Source organism: Thermobia domestica, chromosome 3 (genome assembly GCF_964235325.1).
Source record: "Thermobia domestica chromosome 3, izTheDome1.hap1.1, whole genome shotgun sequence".
NCBI classification, from domain to species: Eukaryota; Metazoa; Arthropoda; class Insecta; order Zygentoma; family Lepismatidae; genus Thermobia; species Thermobia domestica.
Window position 1 is genome coordinate 222,626,844 of NC_137456.1, and position 18,415 is coordinate 222,645,258.

An 18,415-nucleotide genomic window follows, 5' to 3' on the forward strand; every position below is an offset into this window, starting at 1 on the left:
GGTATCTAATATTATAGTTTTCAAAAAGCTAAGAATATTACAATGCACATGGTGTATTTTCTTTTTAATGCTTTCATGTATTTTATAGTGCTATTGTACGGTTTAAATTTGTTCAGTACTTAGTACCATTTCATCTACTATTATATTTTGCTCTTAGTTTCCCATGATAATTTAAGTATCACTGGTAGGCACCTGCTCATTTTGTCCATAATGCCTGCATAATTTTTATACATACATTTTGCTAAATATGAGCAATTGCAGCAAGCTTAGTATTTTTAATTTTTTCGACAATCATTCAAATATTTTTTTAAAGCAAACGCTATGAGAGTAAATACAAGGTATCAGTGTACATTGCTGTGATATTTGTTGTCAAATTATATTTTCATATCTATTAGAAATTTTAACATTTTTCTTTACTGCCCATATTACTCAAAATTACCCTATCTTTGGAACAACTTTCTAGAAATTTAAACCAAGATAGAGATAGAGAACACATCTTACTGCATTTTGATAAAACTTATCTCTTAGAAACAGAACTAACTTCTTTTTTATATGCGGTACCCTCAACACTAAAGGACACTACGTTTTTGCATATGATTTAAAACTAGTGACAGTGTGGTTGGGACCAGGTAATGTGAAAAAAAATGTGCTGTTACACAAACGTAAAATGCAAAAAGTTACAGGTGAGGCTACGTTTACACTCACCTCATCCACTCAACCGCCTCCATAGAACAGCGCTAATTTTCTTTCTATGCAGTATCGTCATCTCTAATTTAGCACTAATGATGGCAATAGTTTACAAAAGTAGTGCTGCGTTATTAAAAGTTTGTGTAGCTATCTTCACCTAAGACGGTGCTATCCATTTTCGTTAATAGAGCACCAATTTAGGAAAGTATGTCAAAAATTACTAATAAATTAATGCTTACAATACTGCATAGAAAGGAAGTGAATGCTAGTAGAAGGAAGGCAAATGATATACGTAGAATCATCAAACAAAACATTGATCCCTTATCTTCATGATGAGATAAGCAGTGTTAATTTTCTTTCTATCAAGTATCATCATCACCAATATAGCACTATTTTTTTTTTTTGTTGCATAGATTAGAAAATTAGTGCTGCATTACTACACTGAAAAAACAGCCTCAAGGTGCGTGTTTGCATGTAACAAAATTCATTTGTTTAACTTATTTTTTATTTCAGAAGAACAAACTTTGTCTGCGATTAACAAATCTGCTTTGTAACACGCAAAAAAGCTGGTTTGTTTAAACGCGACTTTGTTCAGTTTAAACAAAGTACAGAATTCATTGAACTATTTGGTTATTCCAGTTGTTAACCATTAATAAATCATTCATTTGGTTTCTGTAAACAAACAAAAATGGCGGCTTTGACTGGAGTAGAAACTCATCAGCTCGTAATATGTAATCAAGAAAATGAAGCAAATTGTGAAGCAAACAATTTGATAGCAAGAAAACTACTATCCTGGGGATTCGCAGAAGCTATACCCAAATTTGCAGGTAGGAGGAATATGTTTTTAATATTAAGTATTTAAACAAATTAAATGCTGTAACTCAATGCTTTATGAAAACAATTAATTAAAGTGTTTGGCGTAAGTGTTATATGTGGTAGCTCGTGTAAAATTACTTTATTGCGTCTGAACGGTATATAATTCATATGTCCTTATATGTGGAACAGCAAAGTAGGTCTACTACGATTGCCGCTTTTTATAGCTACATGATATGATGGAATTTCTCTTTCAAAACCCTCAGTTAAGAACACCACAGGATAGGATCAATTGACAGACTCTATTTGAAACCATGAAATGTAGGATTCCTTAAACGAATAAATACGAGATGTTAAAGTATTTAGTGTGTAGGTAAACACGGTGCCTCTAATGTGCGATGTATATGACAGTCATGCATACATTGTGTACATGTTCTTTGTATCTCATTACTAGATTAAGTTTGCATAGGTTAGTGTAGGTTCTTCTCTGCTAAATAAAAGTGGTCACTAGTCCATTAAAACGGCATTCTGGAAAGGAGCATGCAACTACACGGAACTTTACCTCTACAAGTTTCATGTGTAAACAAGTTCCTGGTTGTAAACCAAGTTATCAAAAAATCTTGGGGTAAAAAAGTTACTTTCAGCAGTGATGCTATTTGAGATGTTGACCTGCAGCTTTACGAGGGTTCCGAACCACAGGAATCCCTACTAGGAATCGAAACAGGTCTCCCTCGCTGAAGACACGCAGTTAATTATATACCCACAAAGAGTTCATGATCATGAATATAATTTCTGTGGCATTACTCGAGCAAACGATTTTACCGCATTTTCACACATTTATTACATTTTCCGGTTTGTTTTTGCAGAACATGCACTAAATGTGGAGCTAGTGCATGAAACACGAACCAATTTCTGCTAGGTGGACACTAAAAAGCACGAATAATATCTAACCGAGTCAGAACCGGAGCGCAGCAGGGGAGCCCGAGTAGAGCAAGAGGTGTGTCAGGAGGGAGCAGGCGCGTCAGCGACATGGGGCATACGCATAAACGAGGATAGTGGAAGAATACGTAAAATATCCGCAATAATTTTTACTACAAAAACACTTAAGTAATCGTAATAATTCTTATCTACGAGATGGCTTCCTCTTTCCAGGATACTGATGGCCTGCTGCGAGGAAGAAGTTAGTCTGTTCTGAATTTTTACTTTTCCACACTTCGCACAGTTGATTTTACGTTTCAACATACCATGACGCTGCAAAGAGTAAAATATGACGTTCTTTATCACACAATTCTTTGTAATAAAAGCATATGTTCGCAGTATATATATCACAAACGTCCATTGTTAACTCGAACAGAATATTCCCGCCGTTTATTTCCACCTTCTTCGCATTCTTGCATTCTTCCGCTTTAATAAATAGTAATACTTAGTATACGTTCACTACGATCCAAAATGTATTTCAGTATGCTATCCACTGACATCTTATTTTACCTATATATTTTGTTTTGGGTAGAACCGTCTGCTCGAGTAAACCCATTTTTTCATCTGATGTATTGAAATACATTTTGAATGGCAGTGAACGTATTCTAAGCGTAACTATTTACTGAAGCGGAAGAATGCAAGAATGCGAAGAACGTGGAAATAAACGGCTGGAATGTTCTGTTCGTGTTAGCAATGGACGTTTGTGATGGATGTAATGCAAATATACGATTTTGTTACAAAGGATTGTGCGGTAAAGAGCGCCATGGTATGTTGAGGCATAAAATCTACTGTGCGAAGTGTGGAGAAGAAGTAAAAATTCAGAACAGACGAATTTCTTCTCGCAGTTGAAGCCATTTTAAAGGTAAGAATTATTGTGATTATTTAAGTGTTTTTGAACGTAAAAATTGTTGAGGATATTTTGTGAATGTTTCCACTATTCTCGTTTATGAGTATGCCCCAGTCGCTGACGCGCCTGCTCCCTACGGACGCACTCGCTTGCTCCACTTGGGCCGCCTGCTAACCCCCTGCCCTGACTCGGTTAGTTCTTTTTAATACGTACTTTTTAATGGCCACCTAGCACAAGTTGGTTCGTGGTTTATGCACTAGATCCTCATTAAGTGCATGTTCTGCAAAAAGAAATCTTAAAATGCAAAGTAAGTGTAAAAATTTGGTAGAACCGTCTGCTCGAGTAATGCCAACTCACGAATGAACCCTGATACGACATTAGAATAAAGTTCCCTCAAAGTATATATAAAGAAAGGCACCTTGGAATTTATAATATTTGTGCTGGCCTATTCTTAAACTGTGCGATTAGGGCAGTCAATTAAGCTGAGACTTGTCTATGTTGTTATGCTGTTGGTATAGGAAGTTACATACCCAGAAACGCGTTGTATATTTTGCTTTACTGTACTTTGACTGTTTGTACTATGCTGATGGAAAATTTTGTTCCTAAGTACCGGTATTTCAGCTTCGTATTGTAAAAGTTACAGTGATATTGCAGCTACTGAGAGAATACAACTGCAATTTTTTACCGAGCAAATCATTTTGGTAATATATTAAAAAAAAGCCGACATCATGTGTACGTACAAAGTAGCCTAACAGAAACTGTTGTACCTAGGGGCAATAATAAATCTAATTATAATCGATTGTTTTTTAAGGTTGACCAGAGAATTTTTAAAGTTTTTTGTTTCAGCCATTATTATTTTGTTCAAATAGAGTTTTTTGTTTTATTCATTTATGTTACACATTGATAGATATACCTTCGTTTAACCTTAACGCCCTCATGCAACAGCGAGGTAATGAAGGACGAGACCTGCAGTTTAAAGTTGGATATGAGCCACTATTCTTTGCACAAACAAATCATCCTTCACCTTGACTCGAATCCAGGATTGGGGTGACAGTGGGCTCAGTGCTGGAACTTCACGTCTGGTCCGTAGGTTTTCTTGGTATTCTCCCGTTTGCTCCCACTTTCTTCATTCCACCATTTCATTTATTCTCTTCATCATCCTTTAGTCTACCAGGAATACCCATAGGACATAAAACTCAAAGATTTCATTTTTGAACCCAGATTTTTTTGGTTACAAAGGCTACCAGCCACAATCTCTTCCACATAGGACATTTTTTAAAAATACGTTGTATTGATCTTACATACTTGTGAATATTTTAAGAGTTATTTCAGAAAGATAAAAATACAGAACCAAACCAGAGACATTAGTGTACAGAGTTATGCACATTTTTAAAATAAATGGGAACGTCAAAACGCTACAGAATACGGAACATCTAATTAAGTCCAAGTTAGATTACCGAGTCAAATACAGCGATGTAATTTAACTTGCATTTCTATAAGAGAAGTGATTAACGATATTATTCGTTGAATTCAGTCGTTCTTTGAACCATTCATATTATTTTGTGGAGAAGGGGTTAAACCATTTTCTTTCTTGTAGAAAAAAGTTAAAACCATGCTGGTTTCAACAAGTCAACTCAGGTTTTCAGTAGTTTATTTCTTATAAAATAAACTATGAAAAGCAGTATCAAGTGGTAGAATCTTTGCAAGCGCACAAACCCTTTGAGCTACGTTGGTGAGGAGCCCTCTATGTTAAATGACAAACCATCATTTCCAGTCCAGTAGGCTGTTCGGACAGAAAGTAAGAACACGCATAAGTGGCACAATCAACTTGCAGATTGCTGTTTGAGGAAACTTAGAAAATACATGAAATTATAACGCTGCATTGTTGATAGGATGAGAGCCCAAGGGAACAGCATGCTGTACTGCCAACGTTGCGTTTTCATTAAATATAGGGTGCCTTCCCAGCAGGATTGTCTGGTTTAAACTAGATAGGTTCAAAAAAAGGTTGAAGCAAAAAAAAAAAAAAATCTCAAGTTCGCTGATATTTATGGTGATGTTTTGCTCATATTTCACACGACCTGTGTTAATTGCATCTAGTTTTCACCTTGCAATCAAGGAGTCCAGGCTTCAATTCCCGGTGGGACATTTTTTTTTTTCAGCTGCAGTACTCTCCCCGCTTGTCGAGTGGCTAGACGCGCGCCTTTGGAGCATGGGATCCCGGGTTCGATTTCAGGGCAAGCGGTGGCTCGGATTTGACTTTAAAGTGTAGGCCCATACCTCATATAGCCTTGCTGCTGAAAAGGGGTGCTTAACTTCAATAACCAAAACAAATCAATCTTCCAAGTGCATTCTAGAACGTTTCATGCAAAGGAGTTGCTTTGTTTAGTTTAATTGATTACTGAGAAATTTACTGAAGCAATTATCATTTTACAGAACAAGAAATTGATGATGAGTCATTTCCCTTGCTTACATATACGATGATAGAAAATTTGTTTCCGAAGATTGGACAAAGAGCGAAATTTCTCAACAAATATGAAAACTATAAGAGATCTCTGACTGTTTCACCTGTGGAAATAGGTGTAGGACTTGAGAATGACCAGGTACTGTAGTATATAAAATGTTTTGTTTAGAAATGATTAGTGCCGATTTCGTAGTAGCACCAAGTCAAGACACGACTATGAAATGGGTGCATATACATTGGTTGATTTAAATACCCTGTATTGTTCAAGTAATTGTAAACAAATAACTATAACTTATACCACCTGGTATTTTGTATTATTTTCCAAATATTAAAGAATCTAAAATTTCGTTTTGTATTCACATTATTGAAATTATTAAGAAATTGAACTTTCTTCACAGGAAATATTTGAGAATATCAGTAGCTTACAAAATTTTGAGGAAAGCAGCAGTACAATCACGTCTTTTGCGATAAGTGAAACGAGTTCGCTTAGTTCTCCTGAAAACAAAGAAAAACAAGTGTCAGAAGAAACCAGAGAGGTTGATACCAATCCTTTCCAGAAAGTAATTAACGTTCAGGTGAGAATTGCTATGTTTATAACTCTGAAAAGCATGTAGTTGAAGAGAGTGTAGCGTAGCTTCTATCATTAGACTCCATAGGCATTTGTATGTATGTGTCTCTTCGTGTATCTAGTCCACGATAACTCGTAAAACAGGGGGCCACGGGGATTACGTTGTAGCGCGTTGCCGTGGTTCGATCCCAGCTCGTGCAGATTGGGCGTTTTCTCGGTGTTCTGCAGTTTCCTCTCACCTTCTACATTCATCATTTCGTTCATTTCTGAATAAAATGGTTTCTGTTCACGAACCTAGGTTTGATAAATTCTGAGTAATATAAGTTAACGAAAAACCCTTACCAATGCAAAAATCAGCGTGCATTTTAAAACAAAAATGGCTGCCATATGGAAACCAAAAGTACTAGAATGTAAATAATGTTCATTTTGAACTACGAAAATGTTAAGGCAACTGCACAAAAAGATTTTTTTTTAATGGTCGAGCAACCAGTGTTGTATCACTTTATGTGGATTGACTCAGATGCTACAATTCATCAATACTTCGAATACAATTCTCGAGTGCTTATCCTCAGGAAAATTTTAAAGATTACATCACTTCACGTAGCTGGATCGTTACATGCTATGATTTACTACAGCAGTAGCAAAGTAATTATTCATAGGTTCTCATAAGTATTTTGTTATGCCGAAGTACATCATGAGCCAGCTACAACGTGATCTTTAAAACCTCCCTGACGATAAACATTCGAAACTTGTGCTCGATATATTAGATATATTTGAAGAATTATGGTAGTAATACGAATAATGTCAGGTTACTAAGTGACAGAAACTAATACGTGTTCTTTATGTTCCATTCACAATTATAGATATTTCATCACATTGAAACAATGAGGAACATATAAAAAGCTTTCATTAAACTATCTTTGAATGGCTTGGGGTAATATATGTGTTGTTCCGAAAACAAAAGTACAAAAACATTAGTCAAGGTAAGAACACTATCATGTTTACTACCGTCTAATCTCGATTTTTGCAAACTTCTGAACAGAAACTAGTAACGAGTTATACAAGAATCCTAACAATAGTGAAATCGCAATTAAAAAAAAAAAAAATCAGGCATATGGTCCTAAGCTCTTTGTTTGTAGAAACTAGTACATCGTTTTGAGAAAAATAGAAATGTACTATTTACTTTTAAGAGATTTGAGAGAAGACTAATCATAAAACTGTATAATTGTATTATAGGTTGTAAGAGATATATTAGCCCAGTCTCTTCTGGGAACATCTATTTTAAAATCTTACCAAGATAAAAATAAGTTGGATGGAAAAGCAAGGAGACATATTGTATCCATTATAGTAGATCATTATATGGAGTTATGGTGTGGATTGTAAGTATATCTTTTAGCTATTTCAACATTCAAGTAAGTGATACTATATGCCATATTTTACCCTTTTTACAGGAAATCGTATATAAATATCATTTATTGTGATCATTGTCCATTTATCATTGTATTGGCTGCTTTAGTTTTGTCACTTTTGTATGAAAATTCAAGTCATATTGCTTACGGTTGTTGTGGAATGCAGTTTGAGGTGTAGAATTTAACGCTTGCCTCCAAACAGGATTAATTTATGTTCACCAACCAAACACTTGGGACGCATGATTGATGTTAATATGAATTTCAAACTGATGACGCGCCTCAAATATGGTGTTAGTAAATATTGAAAGATGTTTTCAGGTGTCTAATGCATCTTAATGGACAAAAGATATAACTTGTGTAAGGACAGTCTGAAGAAAATGCTTAAGATTCATGTAATCTTAAGTGAACTTTGTGATATATGGCATGAGTTCTTTATCTAGTGCAAGGGAAGGATATACCTGTTACAATGGTTCACGAACAGTGTGCTCCTGCAAGGTGAAAGGTGTGACGCAAGTGTTTACGCATTGTTAGAAATTTTTTGTCGATTATTTATTATTGATAGTTCCAGTTACTGTACTTCATATACTTGTACACTAATTGATTTTCAGTAGTATTTTATGGGGCCGCAATGGCTCAGTGCAGAGTTCTCACTTGGTTTGATCTCAGCTTGCGCTAGTGAGTTTTGTGTTGGAGAAACGCCGTGCACAAGGATTTTTCGAGGTTCTCCCGTTTCCGCCAACTTTCTTATTCCCCCATTTCATTCATTCTCATCATCACCATCTCCTTCAGTCTACAGTGGTAACGCTTGGCGTGGTCGCTAACGCTCTCGCCTTTTGTGCGAGCGGTCCCGGCTTCGATTCCCGCTGGGGTCACTCGGTCGAAAAAGTGTAAGAGAAAACAGGTAATTGTGGATTACGACAGGCGTTCCGGATGAAATAACGTCCAGAAAACACTTACCCTATCCTTTTTTTTCTCTTTCTTTCTTTCGATTTTAATCTACTAGTTTCTGTGCACTCTTTCCATTATACTAGTGAAGAAGACTTAGCTTTTTCAACATATTTTACAGGCAAGGGCGCCGATTCTAGGAGGGCCGGGCCCTCCCAAAGCTCGTGTGAGCCCCAGCACTGTTCTTATGAACATAGAATATTTGACATAATTTGAATGCATAATTTGTCTTAAAATCCTCATATATACCTTCTGCATCTGAATGGGCCCCCAAATTTACAGAGAAATCGGCGCCCTTGTTTACAGACTGCTAAATTTCAAAGTATGCAGTCGTATGTGGCGCTCAACTTTGTTTTGAATTTTGAATTCAGCGTATTATACTGGAAATATACTAAGAATTTCCAAATCAACTGCAGTGGTTCTTGGATCAAAAAACGGAGACGTTAATGACTGCCAAAATACGTGCTTCTGAGAAAAAAAATACAGGGAGGTAAAGTATCCGAGCTTATCGCAAAGGTCAAGAAACTCCACGCAATAGCTGAAATGTAATTAATGTTGCTTACAAAGACAGTAATCCTGGGTTCAGCTAATAGTGAAATTTATGAACTGTCCTTTCAGCCGACAATCAATCGCAAAAAGTACTTTCAACTACATATTTCTGTGAAGTGGGCTTTGAGACTTTTGAAATTAAAACGTCAAAGAGAAAAGGCTGAAATCCGTCGGTCAGGAATGTAGAGCTCAAATCAATTGCCCTCTTCTGTCTCAATAGATTTTCATTCATTTTTATAATTTATTAATATATGCAATGTTCGATTTCTTTAATAATAATAATAATAATAATAATAATAATAATAATAATAATAATAATAATACGTTGATTACAGTATGAATTTGTATTAATAGTATCGTATAATAAATTTTGAAGGGAAATAACGTTTTGGTATGCCATGTAGTCATGCATAATTTAGACTGTCCCACGAGTAGAAAGAGGTGAGGAACACGGACCTAATATGAACTCACTTTCTATAACGTAGCTTTTGGTTACAGTATACAGAAGTTCACTTTCTCTGCAATTTTGTTTGTAATACAAGTATTTGTTGTGATAGTAATATTTTTGCATAACCAGTAATTATATATGAGTACTGAAATTGTATATATTTAATACATATATTTTTCTCTGTATTCATATTAGGATATCAAATACTGCTTTCGAAACCATAGCAAACACCTTACAGGAAATTTTTCCAACAGAAAACAAGGTAAGTTCTTATCATTCTACGATTGAATTAAAACAAGGTTTTCATTATTGGTCATGTTTGACTATTTTTATAAGTCCTTTTTAACACTACACATTTTCAAACAGAAAATGAGTAAATTGGTTGGTTGGTGAGTAGAGTGTAATGTCCCTTTCTCTGGCGAGCATTTCTGAGACATGTACCTATAGCTCAATGTGTGGTCTGCATCACATGAGCTCCCACCGATAAACGAACCCAAGATTTCATGGAAGGTATATACATTAATTATTTAACCACGAGAAAAGGCCACATAATGGGTAAAGTTTTCTTACAGAGTTTGGTCTGGTAAGAATAATAATTTTAAGGTATTGAAAGTTTCTATAGAATATAGTATGAAAATCATGAAATTTGTGAATAAATTTTGAAATTGAGGCAGATGCGTGTATTCAGAAGCCTTGAATAAACCATTTTGTACAATACCATTCGAATTGTTGAACTGTTTTAACATTGTTACGATAGAAAGTGTATTGCTATCTATTGATACGTGCTATGGAATACATAACTTGAATAGAAATAGTATTGTCTTGTGTGTTACGTTTTTGCAATTTACTTGTATGGTTCAATGTTCTTTTTCACTTTGTTCGCTGACGTCCCAAAATTCCTAGCCAGCCAGCAATTTTTAACCGTCTTTGAAGAAGGTGACAGAGGAAACGAAGACCATACTAGTAAATCACACACATATTTAGAGGTACAATACAACGCTGTTCTTATTTGTATAACTTACAAATCATTAATAAAAAGTAATTTTGAATGTAAACTGATGTAATAGTACCTATAGTGACACGTAAAGAGTGTTTAGTTGTCAGAAATATAGTAATTTCGGGAGTTCAGAAAATTTCTCAAAGTTGTTAAAAGCCAGAAAACGCAAATTTTAATAAGTTACCATAATAATCGTATTTTCCGTAGGAAATATATTTTGTGGCTCCGAAAACTGAGGGACGTAACCAGCGTATTGCGAAAGGAAAGCTCGTTGACAAATATAGAAACAGAAGGAAAATTTTGAGAGAGACATGGATTGTAAAATATTACAGTTCATCAAGTAATTTGAATCAAACAGAAACTAAGAAAGGTAAGAATAAGTTGAAAAACATACTCTAAATCAGATTTTGTATAACCATTGTTCCCTTTTTTGAAGGAGTTATTATATGAAGACATATTTTACAATAGTTATATGTGTAGGTAGATATAATGTTGTTGTATTAACTTAAAAGAACTTAAGTGACTCATGATTAAAAATTTTCACATTGATTCGTCTTGTTATATGTCTGTCGTATAATAATTGTCTAAATTTTCAAGGTGAAATCCCATCTTGCTCAGCGCCTCTTTCTTATACATTAACAGCAAATTCTTTACATGTAATGTGATCTAAAACAATTGCTGTTGATGTTGGAATTGGCTGCTGAAGAAGATAGGAGATCACATTGAAAGTTTCGGTAATTACTGTATGACAGACGTATACCAAGATTGCTCTTATGAAGTTTTAAGATTTAGTTTTTCGTAAGATTTACTATCAATTAGAAGAATTTGATAATTATCACTATTGATAATTGGAAAACGTTTTAAAAATACGATGGGTGTATAAAATTTATGATGTGATTGCGTTTTTTTCGATTCAGATACTGAAGCTTACGTGACAGAGGAAAATCAACCATTAGGTGATTACCGGGCTGCAGAAGAAAGCAAACAGTGGTTGAAGTATAATTGTGGACCAAGTGAAGAAATGTTAATCCATTGGAGGAATAGTAGAGCCATTCGGCAAAGAGCAGTATTAGGAGGGAAGGTCTTTACATTTTTTGAGGAATGTGCTATTTTGAAACTGCCCACATCGTACAATTTGGTAAGTTAATTACTTGTGAAACTGTTACAAACGCTTGATGTTACAAGATAGAGGATATGCCCGTACAACAAAATAATATGTCTACACGCCACTTCGTCACACCATCGTTTTTGACTCTCAATGTCCCATAACCTATTGCTAAAAATCTTGCATGTTATTTTTTCAGAATTTAACGAAAAAGTGACATTAAAAGAACCCATTGCTCTTTGCACAAAATGGAACTTCGAAGGTATTGTAGTTTGATATTTTTATGAAAGCATTTCAAGCGGATTAAAGTACAAGGCTCACATGCAAGTTTTATCGCTTCATCCATATTCCAAACTGAAATTCTTATACTTGGTGTTTTCGTTACTTTATTTTACACTTCGAATTTTATTTGTAATTGACTTTTGTATACGTCTCCCGAAATTAATTGGTGAAAGACACTTGGAGAAATTTTCGGTTACTGTTGCCGTTAATTTCGGTTAATTTTTTTTTGTAAAACTTCAAAAAAGTGTCTGTAACTGATATTTTGAGTGTTCTAAATAAAGTTCTTGAAATGTATCACTTTCACATTTTTTTATTTAGTATTTGCTATCAGATTTCCTATTGAAAATTGTTGAATTTCTATAATGAATATTCAGTAAGGTATATGTATTTTCATTGCACTCAACCTGGTTGACATTCAGTTATATTTACTTTTTTAAAACTTTGACTCAGTAACCTGCTCTATGTGTAAAAAGACCGCGTTTTTGGTTTAGCACAAACCTTCTATTATCTTTGCTCGCCCCCAGTTCGAGAAGCGTTATCTTTTTATTTTTTCTATTTATTAACAATAAACATAAGAATGTGGTTAAATGTTTCTACAACTTATAAAGTAAAATACATTTTGTGCCATGAAAATATATTAATATTAACAGAAATTATAACATTTTTTCAATAGGGTCTCATTTTCCTCCGACCTTCAATATTTTAAGGTTTTTAAGTGCTATGAAATTCATTTTAAATTACTTTGTTCTTTGTGGCTGCTTTAAAATAACGGTAAGTTCTAGGTGTGATACGCATCTTGGTATTCGACAGGTAAGAACGTTAAAATGACTTTTTTTTTTCAACGGCTGACGATTATGCACTGAGGCCAAACGAGACGACGATGATGAAATGGATAAAAAAGATGACGTGAAGGAAGTAAAAACTGGAGGACTTAGCAAACTCACGCACACGGTGTTCCTGCACCACAAAACTCGCTTCCATTGTATTTCATAATAAAGTATTTTGATTGCATAGAAAGTGCACATCCAGAAATATTTAGGTCTGAATTTGGTTAACTTTCTGTCAATGCTTATCTGGTGAAGACAAAACACAAGGTAAAATATTTTAAAAGATTTACGAAGTTTCCGAAGGGGTTTGAAGCCTGAATCCCTGTATATATATATATATATATATATATATATATATATATATATATATATATATACAGTGGCGTAGCACACTTTTGCGGGCCCCCCTGCAAAGTATAGAGAAGGGGCCCTAGTTGTAAAGCCGATAGAAGTAATGTTGAGGTTCTACTTCTTTAAATCTTTATTCATCGCAAGACTTCGGGGGCCCCTATACCTCGGGGCCCCCCCGCACTGCGGGGGTTGCGGGGGCAGCTGCTACGCCACTGTATATATATATATATATATATATATATATATATATATATATATATATATATATATATATATACTACAATGAAGCAACGTATGCTTGTGACTGATCTATGTTTATGACTTGTCAGGTGGTAAATTCCCCTTCTATAATAGAACAAATTGTATTATGTAACAAACAATGGCAATAGCACAAATAGTTCTTAATTATTATGTCACGCAGATTCTACTTTAAGTGATGATTTTCTTCAATATGTTACTGATTATTTATTTTCTATAAATAATATAAATAAAGATATAACCAAAAATTACAATTAATGCATAGATTTTCTTAAGAAAATGTATCATTTACGGAAAATGGAAATCAGTAATATATTGAAATAATTTATCACTTAGAGTAGAATCTGCGACGATTCCAGTGATTTTTGATTCATTTTGTTCTGACAAACAAATCACAGAAGTCACTTTTAAACAAACATTTGTTTAAATGGCATTTGGTGTCCTATCACAAACGTTTGTTACCTACAAACAAACAGCAGTTTGTTAAATAGATACAAAGTCCTTCGTTTGCATACAGTAAACAAACCGATTTTTAGGTTCTGTAAACAAGCTTCCTATTGCTGGTAAACACGCACTTTTAAACAAACTAATATGGGTGTCAGAAACAATCATTTGTTTGGTCCCTATTTAAATAAACTTGCTTGTTTACCAACAATTGTTTTTTTGTTACTTGCAAACAAGGCTCTTTTTTCTGTGTAGAGGTCGGTGGGTCTTTCTTCACGTGGACAGCCCCACCCAATTTTGTTAATGTAGCAGTAATTTTGGAAAGTATGCTAAAACTTAGTGATAAAATAATACTGACAATACCACATAGAAATAAAAATCACTGCTCTTAGTAGAAAGCGAAAAAGTAATCGAAAAATCTAATGGCGGCATCATTATGACAAGAAAAAATTGAACACTTATTGAGACAATGGAGAAATTTTTCTTGGAAATAGGCCGAAATTCTTTAAAGTTCTTTCTGAAATAGCGATAACGACAATGGGCTGTGATTACATGCTGTATGTTTCGTTTGTGATCCCGTATGGTGAAAGTTCTTTCAAATTTATATCAGTGAGCCATCAACATTACGTTTTAGAAAAATCTTACTTCAAGATTGATTTATGACTTGGTTTTTGTTCCGATCTTTCAGTTTTCATTCCGATCTCAACGTGGCTGTGTGAATAGCATACGCGCCTTTGGCGTAGGGGACCCAAGTTCGATTCGCGATGGGAGCTCATGTCGTTCAGATATCACGATTAGTTGTGGGTAAATGCCTCATACAACGGAGTTGCTGAAAGATATGCTAAACTCAAATCAAACCAAATCCATTTCGATCAGTTAACTGAGTGAGATTAGGTTCATGCCTTCGCTCCTTCCAAGTTTTGGCGCCAATTCCTCCGTTGTAATACGAACACAAATTTTCTTTATACGTTTATTCATCAGCACAATTTCAGCATTTTTTCTTGACATAGGTTCCATTCTAATTAGAAACCATTTAACTGGGAATGTCTAGATTCATACTCTCTATCCCCTCCTTATAAGTTTTGGCGCTCATACTTCTCCGTTGTAGAAACGGGACAGATTTTATTTCCACATTTATTTATGAGCCAATTTCGGTACTAATTTTTGTCCTTGTTTCCATTCTGATCGGTTAAGTGAGTGGGGTCAAGATCACGCTCCCCCTTCCCTCTTTCCAAACTATGACCGAATTTCTCCATTGTTACATCGGCACAAATTTTCCTTGTATGCTTTTAATCAAAACAATTTGAACATTATTTTCTTTAACTTTCTTACCATTGTGATCGGTTTGAAGCAGTGAGCAAGTTGATACTCCCTCTCCACTCCTTTTAAATTTGGGCCTTAATTTCTCCGCTATAAATACGACACAAATTTTATTTGTTTGCTCCTTGGTTAGCATAAGTGTAGCATTATTCTTTTTAACGTAATTTCCATTCTACGCTAGGATCACGCTTCCCTCTTCTCCTAAATTCTTGTCGAACTTCTCTACTGTCAGATCTTTACAAACTTTAATTTTGTGCTTATTGGTCAGCATAACTGCAACGTTAATTTTTGATGTGTTTTGAAATTACTTTCGGTCTGGGTATGGCTAGGTTCACATTCATTCTTCCCTCCTTCAAATTTTGGCGTCAATTCCTCCGTTGCAAAAATGGCACAAATTTAATTTTCCAGTCTTTGATTAGCACAATTGTAGCAACAGTTTTTTTTTAAAATATGATTTCCATTCTAATTAGGTAGCACTAGATTCATGCTCCCATTCCCCTCCTTTCAAAGTCTGCTCGAATTCTTTCCTTTCAAAGTCTGCTCGAATGCCTTTCTAAAATTGGCACAAATTTTCAATACTCAGGGATAACCACAATTTTATCATTAATTTTTGGCACAACTCGCATTGTAATCGCTTAATTGGGTACGGCTATGTTCACGCTTCCCACTCCCTTCAAATTCCAGACCAACTTCTCTGTTATAATAACAGACATTAACAGCAAAACTGATCAGTTTTTGCTCACCGGTAAGTACAAATTTAGCACAAACTTTTCGAATGCATTTCATCTCAATCGGTTAAGATACCCAGACCAACATACATTTTAAATTATATGTCAAGAATTAGTGCCTAATTAATGTTGAATACCTACAAGATCAAAACTATGCTGTTATATAAACGTAAAGAAAATAAAATGAAGATAGCCCACCTACCTTTAACAATAATGCACTAATTTTGTAAACTACTGCTAAATTAGGGCTGATGATACCGCATTGAAAGAAAATTAGAGCAATTTATCTCATCATAAAAAAGAGGGATCGATAGCTTTCTTTGAAGATGCCGCCATTAAAGATTTTCTTATATATTTTTGCTTTCTCAAAACAGGACAAATTTTCTTTCTATGTGATATTGTCAGCACTAATTCTACAGTAATTTTGTGTATGAATTTTATCTCAATTGGTTCAGTAGGTGGGGCTAGTTTAAAATCAAATCCGCTGAGATTTTTTTAAAATTTTGTGATGTTTCTGTAATAGCACAATCTTTTTAAACATTATAGTTCGTTAGTACTAATTGGGCACTAATTTTTGGCAAATGTTTTAAAATTAGTACAGGTATGGGTGGGGTGAGGTTCAAGAACATCAGTATTTATGTGCTGAAATTCTCAGTCATGTTAACTTTTCTGGGCGAAATAAGAATTCTCAACTGACCTAACTCTCATTTGGCAAACAAGTGCATCAAGATCAAAATCTCTCTAAGAGAATATTTCACAATCTTTCCAATGATACAGTAACGCTAAGATACACTCTTATTAGTTGATACACTTGTGAACTTCGTAAATTGTTGTTTGTTTGTGATTTTAAAATGAATATTCAAATCATGTTTTATGTCAAAATGATAGGTTATTTTTGAGTTTAGTGGAGATGTCAGTAGCGAGGCTATTTGATTCCGATACGATAAGTCCAATCTCCAAAACTATTAGATGTAGAGACTCGAAATTTGAAGTAAACATTCTCCAACTATAGTTTACTGTAAATAAAGTGAAATTTTATGAAAACGACCCTAAAGGCAGAATGGAGTTTTTTAATGTTTCCTACTGTTCTTCAGTTTTCCGACACTATACGATACAGAACCTTGAAAGTTTTATATACCTAAGTAAAGATTTGATATGTTCCCTAGACTAAGAAAGCAAAGACGTTTTACGAAATGCCACTCTTACAGGAGGTAAGAGGTCTTAGACTTTTTCTTCGACTTTTGCCAAATCTTCAGAACTACCGGGTCTAACTTGTAAGTATAGTATTTCTTATTTTGAAGTACTAATGTTTTCCTTGAACCCTAGGCCGAGGGTGAGATAGAGTATTATAAAATAGCCCTCCTACGTGGAAGAAGGGGGTCTTCAACCTTTCTTTAAACTTCTGTCAGATCTTCGAGACGTAGGGCAAAGCGCTTGAAATTTTGTACATATATGCTAATTAATTCAAAATCCGAGGATAAGACGAAATTTTATGAAATGTGAATGTATGGAAGAAAACGCGCTAATTTTTCTCTGTTTGACAGATTTCCGAAACAGTTAGACAAGGGTAATTGAAATTTTGTACCAAAGTTTCCCTCAAACTCTACGCTACGGATAAGCCAGAAACTTCAGGAATTTAAGATCTGAGAGGACGGAAAGGCGAATAAACCTATTGTTAGTCTAGGAATTTGGAATTTTGTAAAAGGGAGTTTTCAATAATTGTACTCCGAAGTTTACACAGATTTATTAAAACGTTTTACACTTTTATTATGAATTTATTTGAAACAATCAGCATACAGCTATAAAATTTGTTATATTTTGACACACAAAAGTCGAATATCTCATAGAAGGGAACAACTTGGCTAAGTACCGACACTGAAAAAGGACTAAAGAGTGATTTTTCGAAACTTCAATGGAGGATGTAAATTTTTAGTAACAATTTCCAAGAAACGAAGAAAATATTCCAAATGCGATTACAAAACAGTTATTTAACTTGATCACAATTTTGACAAAATACATTTATAGGCGCCCCTATACATTTCGGTTGACGGGGATTGACTAAAGGTTGATTGACTAGCCTTACGATAGCCATGGATTGAAATGTATCTACTATTACGGGATGCGAGGAAACGATTTGGCTCGGTCTTGATGTTATGAAAAGTTATTTAGGAGCAACTTAATTCTAAACAAACTTTCAGCGAAATATGAACTTACACTGAAAAATATTTTTAAAAACTTGTATATATATCTCAAATATTTTCCGTAAATCTTATTTCTCCCGTACGAAACATTATTAAAGCTTCATTATTCTCCTTATGGTCCACATTTCGCAAAATCCTGTTTTGTTTAGAGCCTAGCGCGCAAGGAGAATATTTATACAATCCCAACCCTGAAATTA

The 18,415-nt window shown here is 34.5% G+C and overlaps 1 protein-coding gene and 1 long non-coding RNA gene across 2 annotated transcripts in view; one reads left to right on the forward strand and one right to left on the reverse strand.

Annotated features, from left to right (window-relative positions):
• Positions 1–18,415, reverse strand: part of LOC145680972 (uncharacterized) — a 405,154-nt gene that overhangs the window by 215,290 nt on the left and 171,449 nt on the right. The gene's annotated exons all lie outside the window — the stretch shown is intronic.
• LOC145681589 (uncharacterized) lies at positions 1,138–12,383 on the forward strand. Its single transcript, XM_081753216.1, has 7 exons — positions 1,138–1,514; positions 5,759–5,925; positions 6,185–6,361; positions 7,591–7,733; positions 9,901–9,967; positions 10,910–11,072; positions 11,620–12,383. The coding sequence occupies exons 1-7, from the start codon at positions 1,376–1,378 to the stop codon at positions 11,847–11,849; spliced, it is 1,086 nt and encodes a 361-aa protein (XP_081609342.1). The 5' UTR covers positions 1,138–1,375; the 3' UTR covers positions 11,850–12,383.

Excerpts from the sequence above, each read along its gene's own strand:
- LOC145681589 (XM_081753216.1), top strand. The coding sequence starts at position 1,376 with ATGGCGGCTTTGACTGGAGTAGAAACTCATCAGCTCGTAATATGTAAT. Across the intron at positions 5,926-6,184 it reads TAGGACTTGAGAATGACCAG|GAAATATTTGAGAATATCAG; the intron begins GTACTGTAGTAT and ends CTTTCTTCACAG. Across the intron at positions 7,734-9,900 it reads ATGGAGTTATGGTGTGGATT|GATATCAAATACTGCTTTCG; the intron begins GTAAGTATATCT and ends TATTCATATTAG.